Source organism: Protopterus annectens, chromosome 15.part0 (assembly GCF_019279795.1).
Source record: "Protopterus annectens isolate FY-2018-M chromosome 15.part0, PAN1.0, whole genome shotgun sequence".
Lineage (NCBI taxonomy): Eukaryota > Metazoa > Chordata > Ceratodontiformes > Protopteridae > Protopterus > Protopterus annectens.
The window spans coordinates 379,986,028-380,007,752 of NC_056749.1; the positions used below are offsets into that span (position 1 = coordinate 379,986,028).

General features: G+C 40.8%; 1 protein-coding gene across 1 annotated transcript in view; it reads right to left on the reverse strand.

Moving 5' to 3' along the window:
- GLA (galactosidase alpha) overlaps positions 1-21,725 on the reverse strand; it is a 552,477-nt gene that overhangs the window by 435,933 nt on the left and 94,819 nt on the right. The window contains exon 2 of the mRNA XM_044057125.1: positions 19,052-19,226. Coding sequence (XP_043913060.1) covers positions 19,052-19,226 — 175 coding nt within the window. The remainder of the gene's footprint in view (positions 1-19,051; positions 19,227-21,725) is intronic.

The following is a 21,725-nucleotide window of genomic DNA, read 5'->3' on the forward strand; positions in this document are numbered from 1 at the left end:
TGCAGAGAAGGCAAGATTTTGTGCCTCCCTGCTTATTAGTATACCACATCACTGTAGTGTTGACTGTGTACATCTTCAAGGGGCCTGGAGAGAAAAAGGGATGTAAAGCTTGATGGGCCAGAATCAAAGCTCTCATCTCTTTGATGTTGATATGGTCTGGCTTCTGCTGGGGGCCAGAGACCATGAACATTCAGGTGACCAAATGAAGCCCCCTTATCGTTTGTCAGAGTCATTAGTAAACAGATCTTGAGAAGGGGCTGGAGGCTGAAAGGGTAGGCCTCAGTTGCAAGCAAACTGTTGAATGCACCACTCAAATTCCTTCTTTAGACAAGGAAGGAGATGTACACTGAAATCTAGATTGTGGCACTGCTGCAGCCAAACTGATTTGTGGTACCAGTATACGCAGTCTAGCAGGTGGAAGTAATGGAATAGAAGAGGCCAAGAATCCCAGGGCTTGAAAAAGCTCTCTGGCTGGCATGGCAGCCAGAGGAAGAAGAGACTGAAAGAAGCCCGTTAATGACAAAACTTTTGGAGGTGTAAGAGAGGCCAGCATTGGCACTGTCTGAATCATGCATCTCAGATACACATGATCCTGAGAGGGAGTCAGGACAGACTTTTGGAAGTTGATAGTGAACCCCAGACTTTGAAGAAGAGACATGGTGAACTCCAGATCCTGTAACAGGTGACTGGGAGAAGGCACCTGAAGCAACATGTTGTCTAGATAAGGAAATATCTGAATGTCTTAAAGCCTTCAGAAATCAATCACAGGAGCTAGACATTTTCTGAATACCCTTGGGGCAGCAGAGTGGCCAAAGGGCAAAGCAGAGAACTGAAAATGAAAGGAAGAAACAGAGAAATGCAAAAACTTCCTGAAAAGAAGGTGAACAGGTATATGAAGGTGAGCATAATTCAGAACCAAAGACACCAGAAAAGTCTGATGGTGGCAAGAGAGGAAACAGGGTTTAAAGAGTAAGCATCTGAAAATAAGGGACCTTGAGAAAGGTGTTGAGCAGGCATAAATTCAGAATAGGTCTCCAAGTGCCTTCCTTTCAAGAAACCAGGAAAATCCTGGAATAAAAACCCTTTCCCACTTGGAAAGGGGGAACAAGTTGAATGGTTTCTTGGTTCACCAGGGACCCTGGGACCTCCAGTAAATATGAAAGTTGCTCTAGAAGAAGTTGCGGAATTCCTGAAAAAGGAGGAAGAGACTTCCATACCATGAGGTAACTCTGATGCAGGGCAGAAAAACCAGAGAGTCTGAAGTGATAAGAAGCAAATTAAAAGGGAAAGCCAAAGGGACAAAGGAACCTGGTCTATGATAAGTGGGGGCAAACTGTCAAACACAAGCAAGTTTAACCAAGAAGGAAGGCTTCTGGGCCACTGAAATCTGAGAAGCCTTAGCAGAGAGGGCCCACCTACCACCCTTCCTGCTCTTGGAGGCCTGGCAGGGTTGCCTGCAAACAAAAGCAGATCTAGAAAGATAATTTCTCTACAACTTAGGGATAGGAGAGACAAAAATATGTTTAAGGTCCTGTAAGGCTTTACCCTTCTCTTGAAGAGATTTAAACAAGTCAGCAGCAACAGTCCAAAAAAGATGTTTATTATCCAAAGAAGCATCTAACAACTTGGCCTTAATGTCCTCAGGCAAAGACTGGAGATGAAGCCAAGTATAACCCCTCATGACAGACCCAAAAGCTGCAGCCCTGGAAGAGGCATCAGCAGCATCATACCTGACGTAATAGAGGGGCAAGCCACTTGAGAAGCAGATCCTAAAACAGATAAGGCAGAAGATTTGCCTTCAAAGTCAGGGTGTTAGAAATAACCCGACAAGCCTTAACAATCAAGTCCGGAGCATACCTGGTCATATGAGTCTGGTAATTAATAGCCCTAAAGGCCAAAGTAGAAGGAGTGTAAACTTTCTTACTAATCCTCTCCATTGCCCTACTATCCTTACCAGATGGTAAAACTCTGGAAGAGGTCAACAGCTTGGAAGGTTAGTTAGAAGAGACTAGACACCAGAACAGGATCAGCAGAAGGACATTTAACTAAAAACTGACTCAGGAACCTTATAGAACCTATCAGGTTTCTTAGGAGCAGGAGGCTCAGAATCAGGAGACTTAAATACTTTCATTGCTTTTTCCAAAACGGCAGCCAGCACAGGAGGAACTTCAGATAGTTTAGTATCCACCTAAAGCAACTCATAATATCTCTTCTGAATATCAGACACTTGAGAAGAATCTCACTTAAAGTATTCCATCATCCTAGCAATTCTGTCCCCAAAGGAAAATTCCGCAAAAGGCAACTCAAGGCTAATAGACTCCTCCTTATTAGAACCATAGGCCAAATGCAAAGGCATATGTGAAGAACAGGACAAAGACCTCTCATCAGACTCTGAATCCTCATCCAAGGAATCCAGTTCCCTAAGCCGTTCAGTAGGGATAGAGGTCCAAAGAGGAGCAGGCATCGAAACCCTTGAGGAGGCTTCAGGGCTGTCAAAGAACATAAGCCCAGAGTGATTTGCTAATTTCCTTTGAGGATCCTTAGGGTGGACCGAAACATGCTTCTTCTTTTCTTGGAAGGGACATCAGTCCTAACAAATACCAAAGGTTCCAACCCTAGGCGAGATTCAGTAAAAGAATCTGGAACCTCCTCCATTACCAATGTTTATGGAATCCCTCTAGGGCCCTCCAAGATAATCAACAGTGGCTCTCCCTTGATATCCGGAGCAGACATCTGCAAAGCCTCAGAGGATGTGCGAAAACACAGATCCATGCCCACCTCTGATGGGGTCACAGCAGAGGAATCCAATGAAGATGCCAAATGGTCTACACAGCTATTACCAGCTTCTAGAGGAATGTCCAGTGGAGGTTGGACAGCTAAAGAATCCATCAGAGATTTCTTGGCCTCCTTCTTATCTAGTGTTAGTATCTCAGGATTAAAGGATTCAGCCATGTTACACTGGGCTAACTGTTTGAGCTATTGGTTTTCAAGATAAATGGCCATGGTTGACAAATGGCTTCTTAGTGTTTTAGGCACAAACACCTTAGAGATACTATAAGAGGTATGGTCGTGGGAAGCACCCAAACAAAAGAGACACTGCTTGTGACGATCCTTATGGGAATCTGCCTCCCACACTGACATTTTCCCTTCTTGGATGACATGAACTCTAGGCAAGCAAAATAAAATACAAGACCAAAGAAAAGAAAAAAACCCTAATGGGGCACTTACCCGACAGCTTTGTATTTAGCACAGCAACAATGCATTCAGACCAATGAGCAATAATGGCATTTGGACAAGTGGCAAAGAAATTCTGGACAGCTGCATCTGTACATCACTTTTATGCCCTGTGTTCTGTGTGGGGAGCATATATGTAGTGTACAGCACATACAGTGTTAGGCTTTGGTATACTGGCCGAACGTCTGGCTGCCCTGGGTGGGAGAACTCCAATGTTAAGAATACTGCAACAGTGATATAGAAGGACATCTACTTAAATATGATTGTTAAGAGTTTGGTGCCAAACAGGAATTAACAGCCTGTGGTTTTCTACTGGTATGCCACAGGCTTACATTGCTACACTAAATGCTTTATTTCCTTGATAAGTATGGGTATATTTGTGTTGGCTTTTATGGGTACACATAGGTATCAGTGTGTTTTGCAAATGTATACATGGAAAAGCAGGTCCCTGCTCTGCAAATATTGATGTGCATATGTGAGAGCTACAGCCTACCAAGGTACTTGCCAGGCAAAAGGAATGAGAATTAATCTTGAATGGGATACCAAACCATTACAGAACACAAAGTATGCACACCTCTGTGGGCAACCTGAATGAGCCTGAAAGGCCTCAGAGCTTCTCACCAAGAAAATCATAGGAATGCACACAATGTAAATATTCCAAAAGATCAGAATCCCTTTCTGTATACACCAATCTCTCCTGCAGGGAGATTTCTGCTTAGTTTTCCAATCCACGAAGGACCCCAGTATTTTTGATCTCCTTCAGCTACATAAAAAAAAATCAATTGTCTAACATACATTTGTGCTAAAAAACATAAAGCTGCCACAGTTTGTATTAAATCTAATGTTTCCCTTTTTTGGAGTAGACTTCAATTATACATCAAATAGGGAATTACTTAGCAACTTCAAAACTATTCACAATTAAATAGGATGACCAAATATTCAAACCTTAGGTATAATGAAACAGTCTACATACTACAGGAAACTAACAAACTTGTAATAGTTTTAGAAGATGTGGTTTACCTTCTCAATGGTCATTTAGGTTGTAAGTTTAGTATGAACCTATGAAAGGAAAAGGAGGAAATACATACTGCAGGTTTCCCACACAACACCTTGAAAGAGTCCTGTGCCTTGTCCATAAAGTTGACAAATGTGCACCTAGGTGAAAAACAAGAACCTTGACGGAGCTTCCCAGAGATGAACATCAAATCCAAGTAGACTTCTAGATTTAACTCCCACCTGTGATACTAAAGAACTGCAATTCAACCTGTCTACAAGGGCATTCCTAGTATCTGTGAATATAATTTATTAATTTATTGACTGACTGATCGAAATTTGATTACCAGGAAAGTCCGATTGGGTAGGTGCCCATTTTCAGCTCCAAAGTATTGCAAAAACATTTTGAGAATAATTTTACAAGCTTCAAAAATAATACAACATATCTATAGATTAAGTAGTTGTATTAAATGAGACATAATATGTCAACATTGGTTAAAAACAGATACAATTTATTTAACAATGATTTAGTTATTACAGACATTTCTGCCAGTTTTTAGAAGTTAAGGTAATTTCGTATAATACATACAGGAAATGCAAAATGAACCAAGAGAGAAAAAAAAACAGAGGTATGGCATATTTAGATAGGGAACTAGGGGACAGAAACTGATTGAAGTTAAGATGCAAGTGAAGAAGGGAGAGTAAGGAGGTGCAAGATATAAATAGGTACTTGTTCATATTTAGAAATAGAGTTTATCCTGGGGTTGAGGACGAACAAAGCCAGATTTTGGCTAGGAAGTCTTTCAGAAGAGTTTTAAAGGACTGGAGGGAAGGTACTGACCTGATAGATACAGGTAAAGAGCTCTAGTCCCTGGCAACATGGCATGAGTACAGATCATGCCCAGCAGACTTGATGAGTTTGTGGACAGAGAAGTTTTTGGTCACTGGATCGTAATGACCGAGTGGAAACATAGTTGTGTAGAATGGCATTTAGTGCTGGACAAGCATACGGTTATGAAAGCTGGATAAATTTATAGATGGCAAGAAGCTGTGCACATGTTATTTAATGGGATAGTTCTAACCAATTTAGGCTTTTTAGTGCTATATAGTGGTGGGTTCTGAAAGGAGTATTTTCTGCAAATTTAGCCACTTGAACAAAGACGCACACATGGCAGCTGTTGGTTTATGACCAAATCCTTTGTTTGTCTGCTTGATGAGGATCAGTTTCAATTTCTGAAAAATACATGAAGACTGTCTCTTTCAGAACTAGGGATCATGATTTCTCTGCTTCATGAATCTCCTGTCATTTCTGCAAAATACATGGAAAACCTCTGTAGAAGAGAGCTTGTTGACAGGCTTAATAACTGGCGTGTTGTCCATGCCTGAAGGTCAGGGATAATGATGAAAGTCTCCCCACTTGCTTGTTGATCTGTAGTAACCTTGAATGTTGATCCCCCTGTCATGAATCAACACCTGCCCTCAGTTTAATAATTGTCTGTGAGCATCAATCCATGTCTGTCAAGTCAAACATCTCCTTCATGTTGATCTGCCTGGCTGTAGTCTGTGCGCAGTGTCGTCTGCAGACCACTCCTTCATTTAGATGACAGAGAGTAGCATTATCCAAGGCCATGAGCTCCCCCCATCACATAGCTACGCCTCTGGCCAAGAATCAGTTGCCTTGTCGGGTCCACATTTTGGAGCCGTTTCTGTGACCACCACTTTTGAAGGCATTGATTTGGCCCCAGATGACAGTGTCCAAATATTGCAGCAGTGAAGTGTCCATGCAGATGATGTCCAGATCTTTTTGATGCCACATATGCAGTTTGGCATTGAGGCACCAGAGCTCTGCTCACCATGAACCCTAATGCTTGAAAGACTGTCCTTGCAGTCCTGTCGACTGGTGATGAGATAAGGCTGTAGAGTAAGTCACAAGACTCTTGAACTTGTCTTGGAGAAAAAGGCCATCTGAGCTGCTGTATTCTATCTCATACTTTAGAAGCACATGTCTTGAGTTCGGTACTAGACTGGACTTATTTTTTTCTTGGAGAATGAAGTAGGCATAGGCATGCTGTGAAGCCTGCCAGAAGCTATGTAGCTGTGAGGTGTTTCTTGAGCCATACTCTCGAGAAGTCCAAGTAAAATTTGGTTGAATGTGAGCCTGAAGTAAGCTATCGCTGCGACGAGCCGGAAAAGCCTGAACTGAAACTCTGGTAGATAGAATCTTGCAGCAAAGAGCAAAGCACTGGGCTAATGGCTGGCGTCTCCACAGAGACCAGTGAATACTCTAGTTGCCTAAAACATGGAAGTGTGAAGGCTTAGATAAGATCAATAACTCATCAAGATCCATCCCCCAGATGGTGCCTTAGGTTGTAGTTGTTGGTATCTCAAATTCTTGAACTTGCATATGTCCCCAGGATGTGAATAATGAATACAAATAAAAATGGTCTCCGTTTCCCCTTCCTTGGTAGGAGTACAGTAGAGAATAAAGAGCCCCTTTCTGACACAGGACTTGTGGAGGAGGAACATCTGGCATGTAACTGAGGAAACTTGCACTTTGGAAATAATATTTCTTTGAGGATGAATGATATCCAGCATGCCTTTGTCTTTGTTGAAAAAATAAATCTTGCGTGAAAAATGATACAATTCAGCACCCATCTGTCTTGAGTGATTCCACCAATTTTCTCTTTGAAAGCAATCTTCCTCCTGGCAAAGGGAGAGACTCCACAGCGAGTCCACTGGCAGAACCACCATTGTCATCTCTTCTTGACGAGAAAGGACTGCCCACCCCCACAGAAGCCTGCCCCTACCCCTACTCTGATCTAGGCTAGCAGCAGACATGAGCCCTGCCCCACGTCTGAATCTACCAAACTCTACAGGACTCAAAAACCGGGATATGCGTCAGTCTTGCCAGCAGACTGTTTTCTTATTTCTTCCTTTAAATTTAAATTTTCCTGCACAATGCTATAACACAACAATTTGTCTTCCATTTTCTTTAAAAAAAATCCTGGTCTTAACATGCAACAGCTAAATGTGATCCTTCATCCATGCATGTCTCTTAAAGAACAGAACTGAATTCGAGCAGCCAACCATGCGAGTCCTGACAGCAACAAATAACAGCACCAAGAGAACCTGAACACTTGTCCAACGACATCTGAACAGCATCAAACCACACTGTTAAGAATGCTTACAGACTTGTTCCGGAACGGCAATTTCTGATTTCTAATGCAACTAAGCCATATTTTGATATAAAAGCATTTGCTAATTCTGGAGAGATAATAGAGATATTTCTATATTTTATATACTGAAATTGACAAAAAAACTTGCCTCTTTCTCAGAGGGTACAGGATTTTTAACAACAGACCTATTAACACCTTTTTTTCCCTTATCCAGAGGGTACAGGATTTGACAAACACTCTCTTACAACAAATACTATGAGCTGGGCAATTCCTATAATACTTATCAGGCTTAACAGGAGCAGAGGGCAGGGAATCAGGGCTCAGAGAAGCAGGGCATAAACAGAGGCACATCCTCCACCACATTCAAAGGAAGGGCAATAGCCAAGGCACACGGGAATACAAAAAAACAAGAATTCCCTAAGCCAAAAGAGCAAGCCTTTCCTGGCCTTCCCTTCCCATTTAAAATGGAGTCCCCCTACTCCTAAAATGAAAAAGAAATGAAAGGGAGAGAAGCTGAAGGTGAAAAATCATCCAAGGACAAAGGATCAGGATCAGAATGAAACTCACAAGTCTTCCACAGAAGACTGAAACCCTGTGAACACTGTTCAAAACTATCAAACTCTGTGAAACCTGTAGGCCTCTTCAATTGGGGCATAGAACCCTCCTCAAATCAGCAGTAGGGCTCCTAGCCAGAGTAGGCAAGAGCGTTTCTATTCAGAGCAGCCCAAATGCTAGGACAGAGGCCGAAGCTAAAAGAAGGCCCTCTAAAGCTAGCTCTGGCCTTCTAAAAAAAAGAAGAAGAGGGAAGGACAGGAGGGAAGAGCCCGAAGAGAAGAGACCTGGCCCCTCCCTGAGGCCTGGCCAGTAAGCCTGCAAGTGAGACCCTGTAGCATCCTGCCTGAGTCCCTCTACCTACCCTGGGCTCCTAAGACTGCTCCTGAGCTCTTCTCCTGGCTCCCTTCCCCGACCCCGTTCACGGGTTGTCGTTTCACTTCTTTGATCCTCACTGTCTTAGATGAGCTTCCAGCGCGGCATAAAACTGGCAGGTCGGAGCATCCAACCTAGCATAAACAAGTGCCAACTTTCCTTAATAGTGCTTTAAACAATTCTACTTTAAGCGGCAACCAACAACGTCGTGCAAGGGCCTAAACAACAACAAGGTACACACAATGTAACCCTGTAAGTATATACACAATGTATGAACATCCTATTATCACTTTCTGACCCACAAATATACTTTGAGGCAAGAAAAAACCAAAATGTTATACAAGAAAAAAAAAACCATTCCAACTAGCAGAGTTAAACAAAACTGTCGGAAAATCTCAGAACTCCGAAACCGGCTCTAAACAAATTGCTCTGCATCGGACCACTTCGGCCAAAAAACTGGAAAAAAAAAGAGGAATGACGTTCGGTCATGCGCATTAGTACCCTGAGTCTACAGCGCCATGACCCGGCAGCCAGCCCCAGCCTCTCTTTCGGGCCGACTGGGACGCGGACTATACCCAATAGTCAGGACTGCAGCAAGGGAAGACGAAGAACATCAATGCTATGATAAAGTTTTGCTTTTTGAAATTCCTGAAAGTTAGTAAGGAGGGGTGTGCCATAATTTACTGAGAAGAGGAGGTAAGTAGTGGCAAGTATAGTTTTAATTGTGTTGGTGAGGAAGTTGTTGGCTCTATAAAGCATCTCTAGTGTTTGGTTAGATTTTAATGCAATTTTGCATATGCACACGTCAGATATAAAATTATCATCCTTAAAAATTTGCTATTAGAAGTTATTTCAATGCTTGTATTACTCAGAGTATTTTAAAACTGCATTTTTTCATGGGAGTGGGATTTGGTGGGGATGTAGTACACATTTTTTTTTTGGGGGGGGGGGGGGTTGAGTATGAGACAAAGCCATGTTTCAGCACCTGTTAAAGCTTCCTGAGTAATTTTTAGGAGATGTGCCAGGTTGTCTGATGTGCATAACACAGACAACTAACTGGTACCAAAGTTATGGATTAAAATTTAATGCCAATAAATGCACTTTAGTGCCTTTTAGGAAAACTGACATCCAGGATAAATACTCCATCAATAAGACACCTTTAAGAGTTGACCCATTAGACAGGGATCTGGGAACATATGTAGACAGTAATCTGGCCTTTGACCAACATATGGCTACAGTAGTAAGCAATTCATTGTATGCGACCCAACTTATAAGTAAGGACATGGCATCCAGGTTCAAGGAAATAACAGTGCCACTTTATTCGGCCCTTATCAGATGCATCATTGATTATAATGTCCTCTTCGGTGTGTACCTAACCAGACATATGCAACAGCTGGAATGCCCACAAAGTTTCCTTTCCAAGGGAATTCGGGGTATATAAACAAATTGTCCTACATACTCTGTCTCCTACAGGTTACTGAAAGAAGATCTATGTTTGGTATACAAGGCATCCTTAGATCCATCTCTGATGGATCTTTTGCACACCTGCAAAACAAACAGCAACAGAATCACTAGACCAAAGTATTTACATGTTGCTTGTAACATAAATAAGGCATGTTGGCAAGACAAATATGGGACTCAGAGGATCATCATGCTCTGGAACAGGCCCCTCAACCATGTGAAGCAGAGTCTATCTATATTCCTATTTAAAAGCAACCTTGACTGATAGATGGGAAATCAAAAATTCACCCCAGGTCTCAGACCATGTCTGACAGGCACAGACAGACCGTAAAGCACAAACTAACATATCCCCCCCCAATATAATATCTAGAAACTTCCTATTTAACATACCTCCTTCTAGTAATAGCTCGTGATGCATAGTGACACAAATGGTTTGGGTTGCATAGCTCACCTTATAAAGGCCCTTATGGTCATTAGCCTAGTATACACCTATGAACCTTTATGAGTGTGGCATCATCTACATATTGTATTAGGCAGGCATGTTGTGTGAATGTGTGGATGATGATGGTGAGAATGAAGGGGGCCAAGGATAGAGCCTTGTCATACACTGGTGGTGACTTGGAGGTATAGAGAGAGGGTGGAGTGCCATTTTACTGACTGATGCCTATTGGATAATATTTTTTTAACCACAGAAGGGTGGACGGAGTCGGACCTAGCACAGACATTTGAAGTAAGTTTGCCTTGACAAAATGTGTCAAAAGGCTTTAGAGAATCTAGAAATAAAGAGGACAGCAAGCAGTTTGTTGTTATTTCTAGCTTTACTGGCAGTATCTATAAAAGGTTAGAACTGCAGCGTTACTACTATGGGAGTTACAGAAGCAGTGTTGTTTGAGGGATTGTGGTACTTCCTGAAGTTGATAGTTTAGCAGCAGTTTTGGAATACATTTTTCAATTATTTTGGAGAGGTAGGATAAGATTGCTATAAGCGTAAAGTCAGTGATGCCTGTTGGATTTCCTCCTTTGTGTAGAGGAATAATGTGTGATTTTTTTCCAGAGAGGAGGAAGGTGGGATTTCTGAATTGAAATATTTATAAGAATTGATAAAGGATAGGCAATTCTATTGGTTGCTATTTTAATGTACTTGCTTGGAAGATCATCAGCAGATGAAGTATAGCATGGTGTGAGTTTAAGAGTAGTTTTATATAGGATGTGAGCACAGGTGTGAAGATAAAAGTAGATATGGTGATATGTGGCTGTTGGGCAGTGATGGGATTATGTGGTGGGGAATCCTTGGTTAGGTATGCTATACTGTTTATGAAATAAGAGTTGAACTCTATTGCAGTTTCAACTTTTGAGGGGTTAGGACTGAATTTTTGTCCAGGATGTAAAATTTCTTTAATAGCTGACCAAATTGTTTTGGGTTGTGCTTACTATTGTTCCGAATGTTATTGTATAATACAGTTTTTGTCTTCCTTTGTTTTTTTTTTTGGTATGGCTGTGAAGCATTCTGAAGTTTACGATATTGTCACGCTTTATTTTCTGCCATTCTTTTCTCGCTTTCTCTTTATACCACATTGGCATTCTACTCTTTTTGATCGCCAAACTGCATTATTTGTTTACAGTCTCTTCCTTATAGGAAGTGCAAGGCTATTTAGGAAAACTGTACTAAATCCATTTACAGCATCATCTAAGGAGAGAATTTTGGGATATTCCACTTAGTAGATGACAGGGTGGTAATGAATATTTCTGGATTAAATTTCAACAGGTTGAGTGTTTTATAAACATACTCTAAGTGGATGTGTGAGATGTCTGGTTCTACATACTGGGAAATGATCAGTGAGACAGTATGACATTGAACCTGTGGTGGTGAATTTACTAGGGTAAGATACTAGGATCCCATCTAATAAGGGGTTTGATGTGCTGTTATAAGAAGGGGGCTATTAATTCATTGTGTGAAACTGTACAAGTTCATTCTGGATGTACGAGAGTCAGAGGATATGTCCAACCAACTGATACTGGCATCCCCTAGTAGTATTTTCTTCTTCTATAGTATTTATGAATATCAAATGTAGGCTATCTTCTAGTGCAGCTGTACTGTCACCAGGCGAGATGGAAAGGACAGTAATATAGATTTGTTTATATTTGTTTATTTTCAAGAAAACAATAAGAAGCTCTGATGAACTGAATAGTGCTATTAGTTTGTTGTAGGGGAAAATGTGGTAGCTGTTAGGAAATATTAAACCATTCCACTTTACATGGTGATTATGGATGATATTAGTCAGGGAACATAATGTCACAGTTATTTATGCCTGACTTGAGCAAAGTTTCAGTTACAGCTAGACTATTAGGTTTATGTGGGTAAGCCTGCCATATAGTTCTATTTTTTATGCTTATAACAGTTATGATGGCAAATATTAGATTACCGGGGTTAAAGGTTGACCATTGTGCAATTACAGTATTATGTGGAAGGGAATTGTCTTGATGCTATTTGTGACAGGTGGGGCCAGGATTAGGGTGAATGTCTCCTCCTAGGAAGATTTTAGTATATTCAGGTATTACTGATTCTTGATTTCTGGAGAGTATTTTTCCACTCAAGTTTATTTTGATTTGAACTGAAGTGGACATGGTCTATATTTTGGGTAAAGGTGATGGGCATCATTAAACAGGTTTGGCGAGATGTGTGGACATTAGGAAAGACAGAGTTGAATAGATGTTGAGAGCTATTGAGTCATGGTAGGATGACAGGAATATAGGATAAGCTGAAGAGTAGCATGACTAATCAAAAGGATCTGTATTTTGTTGCTGGCAGATAGTGTGCAAGTAGGAATCATGAAGAAAGTAAGAAGTTGCAGCACTGAAGCACATTTACTGATGGTGGAAAAGGAAGGAAGTACTTTTGATGAAGTAAGGGAATTAGGGAGTCAAACAGTCACCAATTAGGTACAATGGTTAAAGTGTTTACCTTACAAACACAAGGTGCAGGGTTTGACTCTCACTTGAGGTAATTGGCTAGGCTAAAATAGCCCACACGGGCAGTTAGCCTAGTACTAATATATGAAACACTATGAATTAAATATTATTAAAACACAACTAAATTCCACAGTTCTATGGCCAACCTGTACAACTAATACAAGTGCGTGCTGCCTTGACTATATGCTTGGGTTTAGTGCTTATTATACATTCAGACTTTCAGGGGAACTGCACAGAGAGGTGATAATTAGTTTAATTCATACCTTACCCATGGAACAATCAATATTACACAAATTCTGACACCACCTAAGATATTAAGGGAAAACATCCTAACCCAGCTCTCAAAGGTCAAAAATACCACTTTCTTAGGACCAGATAACTTATCTGAATTCCTAGTAAATAGCATTAAACACGCCTTCATGAAACTCTCCTAAATCTGTTTAACCTAAACTTAGCCACTGGGAATGCCCATGAAGCAAGAACTGCCATTGTGATGCCTCTTCATAAAGAAGGACCAACACAGACCTCAGGAACTGCAGTTTAACTACTCTAATCTGCAAGGCCAAGGAATATATCATAATCGGAATTCAAAACTGCAGTATCAAAACATAATTTACCTAGACCCTCAGTAGTTCAACTTTGCCAAGGGGAGATCATATTTACTGAATTTAGTTAACTTCTGTGAGAAGTTCATTGAGGTTGTTGATACTGGTCATTCAGGCCATACAACCTCCCAGGATCTAGTAAGGCTTTTGACATCATCTCCCATTCTGGTAAGGTAAACGAGTTAGGAGACTTACATGTGGACCAATATGTAACGATATTGCTAAAAAACAAAAATCACACAGCAAAAGTAGCAGGTGCCTCCCCAGACCGCAACTAAGTAGCCAACAGTAACCTCAGCAATCAGTGCTGTTCCCCTCCTATTTGGCACATGCTTCCCATACTTCCACACCATAAATCCGACCTGTAGCTAATGAAGTTTGTTGATTTCTGCAAGATAGGTATTATTGTCCATTCACCCCTTGATACAGTATCTATACAGCAAGACAATCTCCAACTAATCGATTACTAAAAAAGGCAAAAATTAAATGCAAAAAAGTGTGTCAATGCCAAAGGTGGAAAATAAAGAATAAAAAAAAAATCTTCTCCAACATACAACATAGCTAGCACCCCTCTCAAAAATGGTATGGTTATCAAAGATCTTTGCACTTGCATTGACAGCTCCCTCTCCTTTTAACACCACATAGCATTAGATCTCAGGAAATCCTGCTACACAACTGATAACTAAAGATAGCACATCCAAGTTAAAAGAAGTTATTGTCCCACTGTACTCTATAATTGGTTTAATCACAGCAGAGTACAATGCACTTTCTGGTATGTCCCTGGCCAGACACATTACACATCTATGACAGCTGCAGTCCTCACTGGTGTAAAGACCCTTAGCTACCAAGACAGGTTTGAAGCCCTAACTTTATACAGGATCCCTTACATGAAGATCTAGGTTTTCTAGACTGTTCGATAAAGTACAAAATCTTCATTGATCTTTTACACCTCCACAAGGCAAGCAGCTCCACTAACACAAAAAAAACACAGTTTTAAAGTTTCACCAACCTATAAGCAAAACACACTGGAGAGAGAGATTTATTATTCAATGCTTACCCCATTTCATGATCAGACTACCCTTACATGGTGAGCAGAGTGGCACTCCTATGTCCTTCAAGAACAGCCTGGAGAATTAGATGAGCATCTGCAAATTTATCTCTCGCCTGACCTGCTTTGCCCTTATGGAAGAAAGAGGTACATCACAACCATGGATATCAGCAAAGTACAAATGGCCATATGACTTATTTGCCATGTAATTCCTATGATTCTACTGAATGTCTGTGGTACTATTCATAATTACATGGTGTATCCCTACCGTCAAAAACACCTCATAGTAAGACTTATATCCTTCACAATGATGGAAAGCATCTGCTGAAAAGGAATTCGCATACACAGTGAACTGAAAAGAGGCTCAGAGGCACTTATTTCCTGTGCACAACAGTTTGGTCAGCATAAACAGAGAAAGGGATGTAAGGAAGAACAATAATCCATATGTGCCTACATAGCAGACAGCTACTAGTGAACTTACCTGACCAAGAATGTAAAGAGGAGAAATGTCCTGCCCAGAAATTGCAGGGATTAGATCAAAAAAGTCAAAATCTGATGCTAAAACTTCATTTGTATCCTGACATTCTAAATTATCACACGCCCCAATCTGCTGAAAAAGGAACCAGTCATCAGGCACATCTGAGAAGCATATCCATTAAACAAGAACAACGGCTCATGAATGGTCTACAGAGGGACAACTCTCCATTTACAGAACCTAAGAGACCTATAAAGAAACAAAAAAGGGCAGTTATCTTAATTCTTCTCCTTGATCACATTCTCTAGGGAGTCCATAAGTGAGACGGTCACCTTTAAATGCTTTACTAATACCTTGATTAAGCCTGCAGAAGACAGTCATCCAAAAAAAGAATAATGTCCAAACTCTTCTGCTAGGCCACTAGAAACAGATGGAGCCAGGCCCTTGGAGAACACCCTGCGACAACTGTTAAACCAAAGGGAATGACTGCAAGCTGGAAACTATGCCCCACCCAAGAAACCTTCTTTGGGGCTTGAAACTGAAATGTATCATTCAGATACAGTCCTCACCATGTCCTCTGTTGTACATGGACATAAAAGTCTGAATTATCATAATTTAAATGTTCTGACCATGATAAATCTATTTGGGTTTGTCGGATCCAAAACTGGCCCCTTTTACAAACACAAACTGGAATAAATGCCATGCTCCTTGAAGGGTACATTACCTTACTGTAACTTCTTCTTGGAAAACCGACTTCAAAAGGGACTGCTGAAATAGGTGGGGAATTTGGATTTGAACATAAATTCTATCCAGTAACCCTTCTCAGTGTCAACATGTCTTCCATTCACATATCTTTAGACAAACTGGACCATAGTTTTGCAATCATGCCCTAACCCACTACTGCATTTTTATGATGCAACATACGGCTAAAAGGAAATATACAATGGGTATTAAAGGAATCATATGGTGGAATTACCCTTGTCTGAAATGATGGCACCACACCTACACAAGTTATTTTCCTTTTTTCCCCACCCCCCAAAAATTGCCCCTGTCCAAAAGGTCTCATCTCATATGAGTGACCTCTAAAGGAAGAGCTCTAATTAAAAAATGGAAATATCCTCCCTTGACACAGCATAAATGAAAAAAGTTCACTGACTGTTTGTTTTGCATTCTGCTTTCAAATTCACTGAGCAGGACATTAGCTTTACCAATGAAGACCCCAGGGAAAAAGAAGAATATCTGTTCTGTGTAACCACAATCACAGAATATGGCTTCCCTATAAGCCAAAGCTGTCTGCTAGTCACCAAAGACTGTAGATTTAAAATCATAAAATGTTTACCAGAAGCATATATATATATATATATATATATATATATATGGTACTTTTAGTGCAGCAGTCTGAATAAATCGTATCACTCTAACAGACGACTACATACACGAGCAGACTGAGTGTTAGGGCTCTGAATTTGCACAGTGAATCTTTTGAGCCAGATTCGTCTGGAAGAAGGAGACATTACAGATCACTTTTTTTTTTTAAACAAAGGAAGCCACAGCTGGATCCACTTGTTCCAGGTTAAGGATGTAGGATTTGAACAAGAGCTGGGAGTTGCCAGAAACAAGATAAAATATTTCTAATACATACATACTATCTAAATAAATTCTCTCCTTCTCTCCAGCAGGCTCTGCCATTTTGTTTTACAGGCACATAAAATACAACATGACTGTGGTACTCTCGAAAGCAAAGTGGTTCCCAATAAAAGACAAACGTAGACTGCCTACTTTACACTCTATTTCATCTTGATAGACAACTTTTCTGCTTTTGTTAATTTTTTAAAATATTTTGTAAAACAAATCATTAAAAACTCAGTCATATGTTAATGTACTGATGAGTTGTTAATAAATCAAAGTGAAACTCTAAAAAATAGCCAGGCTACATGGCACACACGGATGAAGCCCTTACTGCAACTCAAGTAACCGAGGTTCAGTCAGTGGTATCACTTCCACCCTCCCCTCCCCAAGGAAGGGGTACACCCAGTCAACACAGGGACAGTACACTTTTGTGTCTGGTGGGCAGGTTTGCATGCTGGCAAAGTCCCTTTTGGAAGAAAGGGGCTAGTCATTGCCACATGCCCCACTTTCCCTTGCAGAACCAAGCATGTGTATGGATGTGTGTGGTCAAAAAAAAAAAAAAATCTGACCACCTCTAATGGCTGTAGCTCCTTTTGGTCAACTCTTCCACTCACTGATGAAGAAAGAGATATTGGGCAAGCAGTGGGCAGAAAAATTGCAAAGTGACACCTTATAAAATATCTTGTTGACCAATTTAAATGTATATGCATTTCTACTTCAGTTACTACTATCTGACAATTACAGCCTGCTTAAACCTTCAACTCTCTTTCCACCCATCATATCATATCATCTGTTGACAGCTATGGCATACTCTTCCCCTTTTCCTCTTATCAAGTGTATTATAGGTTCATAGGTATACATTAGGTTAATGAAAACAAGGGCATTTTAAATCTAGCCATACATCCCAAATGTATCCAACAAGTTTGCTGTCCTAGTGGTTACTGTTAAAGGTATGTGTAAGCTAGGGCATGACCAGTCAAACATTTACAGGTTGCCTCTGTCCAGTACAGACATCAGTGATAGACCGTGGTTGAAATTCTTATTTCCCATCCACTGGTCCAGGTTACGCTTGAATTCGGTCAGGGAAGAACTCTGCTTCACATGAATGGGAAGCCTGTGTCAGGGAAGTAAGTGGATTCTTAGTACAAGATTGATGCTAGGATTCAAAAATATCATAAAAGTAGAAGTCTATAATCCATAACACTGCAAAATCAAAAGGTCACAGAACATCACCACCACACACCTAATCATCACTGGTTTTGCAGGTTAACTACACCCCTGCAACCTTCATTGTGGGAGACATAGCTCCCACATACCTGACATCTAAAAACATACAACCTCCCCACACAACTCACCTATAAATGTACTGCCTCCAAAGTTGAACTAACATGGAAAAAAAGGAAAAAGTACTAAAACAAACTCACCTTTTCTCTCCCTCTCTCTACTAAAAGAGGACTGACCTCAGTGAAACTGTTAAGATCAATAAGTGACATTCCTACATCTTTGCATCCCCCTCCCTCCCCCAACACCTCAATGTGGGAGGTTGTGCCTTCCATGCTCATGCTAATGTTATATACCAACTCTGGGGTTGCTCTAGCTTGATGCTCAGGGAAGGATCCAAGTTACCACAATATCAGACGATTTATATTCCAAAACATTTGCTATGACAGTCTCATAATTATGAATAAGCACATAAAAAGTACCTAGCTTTTCATAAAAAGCATTTTTTCAATAAATACTGACAGTGTATGATTTCATGGTTAAGGAGCAATCAGCCTTTCTATTCTTCAGTGTCTGAGATAAAGCATTTATTTAAAAAATGCACATCATATAGTCACAGGACCTTTTCAAGAATTAATAAAATTAAATCATCTAGAGAAAAAGCTAGTGTAAGCATATGTTTTAAAGAAACTTGGACAGAAAACCATGTAATTGCTCATTGCTACTCATCAGTTTTACCAATAAATTTTTCAGTGCCAAAAGTTACGTGGCCAAGATTGAAAGCAGAAGTCTTTATTTCACCTAGGACATCAGAGATAAACTGTTAAGGTACGAAAGAAAAATTATACAAGCTTCTTTTTCATACAAGCAGTTCAAAATGAAAATACAGTAACACTGTAATAGAATTTGATGAGAAATTATAATAAAAGTACAGAATGGTTAGTAAGGGCAAACTTTTGTCCTAATTTAATCATAATTAATGCTATGGGACATCAATCTATACTTATGAATGGCTGAAGATTTTGTGGAACATCTAGTGCATGGTACCTTGGCCACAGATAACAAAATAAAATCTGGAAATGTTGGTATTATCCAGTGGACTAACTTATTCAGTGATACAACATCTCCATATTGCTACATCAGAAGATGATGACAACTTTAGACAGCAGTATTCTGTGGCTAACAGATGGACACTACCATAGAAAGGAGCTCATCATTATATGTGAAGGAACTCATCCAAGAGCAGCTGAAAAGAACAACATTCAGAAGAGAGGTCACTATGAGCTACACAGCAATGAGATATGTCACTCACATAGTCAGCAAGCTTCTTGATACCCCTAGGAAACCTCTTTGGATCAGCTTGTAGTCTGTTCTGGATATCACGGGTAGGTGTCAACCAACAGTCATCAATGCAGACATATTCATACCCAGCGTCCTTCCAGCCTTCAGAGACCATCACATCTGCCATCTGCATGTACAGCTGCTCACTGCAGAGAAGAACAGTCAACATAAGAGGCATTCCATGCAGACTTTGAGAATGGGGGCAGTACCATACATAACATTTCAGTTGGAATCAATTACTTTTTACACAAACATGTTCAGTGAAATCTAGACAGAAGTTAAGCTCAACAACAAAATGTAGGGTACCTTAACTTGAAACAAAAATAATTTGAGTGAAAATGCCACTAAAAGCCCACCTGATGGCACAGAAGACACACTTCCAACTGTAATGCTGGAAACTTGAGTTTGTTTAACTGCACTAGTGGCCAATAGCTGGCCAAAAACTGAGTGGGCACTGAGGCTAGAAGGAAGTTCTCTTTTCTCAGAACTGTCTTGCATACTGGTAAACCCTCCCAAATATATTAGAGAGTCTCCATCACACAGCAATGACTAAGAGTGTTAGAAGACACCAACAGCAGGGTACAAATGTGGAAACCTTTGCAGTGGCATTACTACCCACTGTGCATTGGAAGGATAGACACAGAAAAATGAGCAGAGCCCCCTGAACTCCATAGTGTGGTAATTTATAGGACCATGATTATCCAGGACTCACCAATACATCCTGTACTGTGAGAAAAGCAAAAGGAAGTACACTGAACCAAACAATGCCAAAGCATATCTACAAACAAACAGAAATGTTAGAACACTACTTTACCATGCAGACCTAATAAAACACTGAGTTAACAAAGCAGCTAAAAACAAACCATTAAGCCTTCCAATTTAACTACTGTGCCGAGTCATATGAAGAATGCCTAATTGCTTAATGGTCTGTGTGGTGTTAGCCAGGTTAATCTACCTCATCCTCTGGCATGACCATCTGAGGTAAGCTCCTATATTCTTGCAGAAATACTGGCAGTAAAACATAAACAAAGATAAAAGTGGTTAGGCACAACAGCAGATGGAGGTACTATTACTCTCTTCTTGAACAGCTGGAATAGACTAGATGACAGCAAAACAGCTCCTGTCTGTGGCCACTGCTAAGGTGATGAATGCATAGCAGGATGTCTATATTATGCTGGGGCATTATTCACACTACCTCTAACCTTACAATACTGTGGTTTACTTTATTTATTTAGCCTTTGTTGAACAAGATAATCCCACCGGACCAGTGGCATATTTTCCGGGAAGACCCAATGAAGTATTCATACTGACTAGGAGAAATTTGGCCAGGACACTAGGGAAATCTGCTTCTTTTCATGTGTTGTCACTTCCGGCATGGAAGTTGCTGGAGCTGGTGGCATGATGGGTGAGCAGGAGGCACAGAAGTCTGATGAATACAATATTGTAAAAACAAATGCTAACACTAAGCTGTAAGAAGTTCAGGCCTCAGTTGTGAGGTTTACCTAACAAGGTTTTGGTGAATATGCTGCAGCAAAAAAGAACCTGCACATGATTCCACATTGTCCTGGGAAGAAACTTTGCCTAAGGTCACCTGGAAGGAAATCAGTACACAACAGGGGCAGCTGATGATTAGTTACTTTGCCTAAGGTCACCTGGAAGGAAATCAGTACACAACAGGGGCAGCTGATGATTAGTTACTTTGCCTAAGGTCACCTGGAAGGAAATCAGTACACAACAGGGGCAGCTGATGGTTAGTTAGACATGACAGAAGTGTTTGGTGAGGGATTTGGGCATTTTGAGGCCATGTTACAACTGCCTCATGTACACAGACAACCCTCTCCTCCTACCACCAAACACGAATACATGTGAGAGATGCAATTATACAGCCAAACTGGAGGCTAAGTTCTCTCAACCCAAGACTGGATCAGACAGACAAGAGGAGAAGGGAAATACTGGCATCACACCACCAGTCTCACATAGACCCATTAAACCAGCACCGGCAAAAAACACACAAATACATAAAAACATACTCGGAGGCTATAAATAAAAATCTGCAAAAGCAACAGAGACCTCCAGAGCAGACATCCAAGCAGCCTCCACCCCCCCCAACACAAACCATGAAACACATACTTCACAAAACCAGTGTGCCACGCAATCACAACCCTTAAGGCAAAATAACATACCCAACATACTAGTAATAGGTGAATCTACAGTCAGGCACACTGACGTCCCACTCATTAGGCTGAGTAAGGAGAAGGTTACTGTTAGCTGCCTGTCAGGTGCCAGGATCCGCCACATAACACAAGCACTCAGGTCACTCCAGAACAAGTACAAATATGACTCTGTCATTGTCCATGTTGGTATGAATGACCTGAGCCGTACCTCCCTGGACTACATGAAAAGAGACATGGAAGAGCTCTCTGATCACGTAGCCCAGGCCGGTATGACCCTGACCCTGAGTAGCATCCTGCCTCACCAAGAATGATACAAGAAAAAATTATCAATTTCAACAATTGGCTAAAATTCTGGTATCATTCAAAGGGGATCCAGTGTCTGTCCGCCTGGGATGACATGCTCGACAAGCCATGCTGCTTCGCTAGAGATGGCTTGCACCCTTCACTCTTAGGCTTTCGAATACTGGCCAA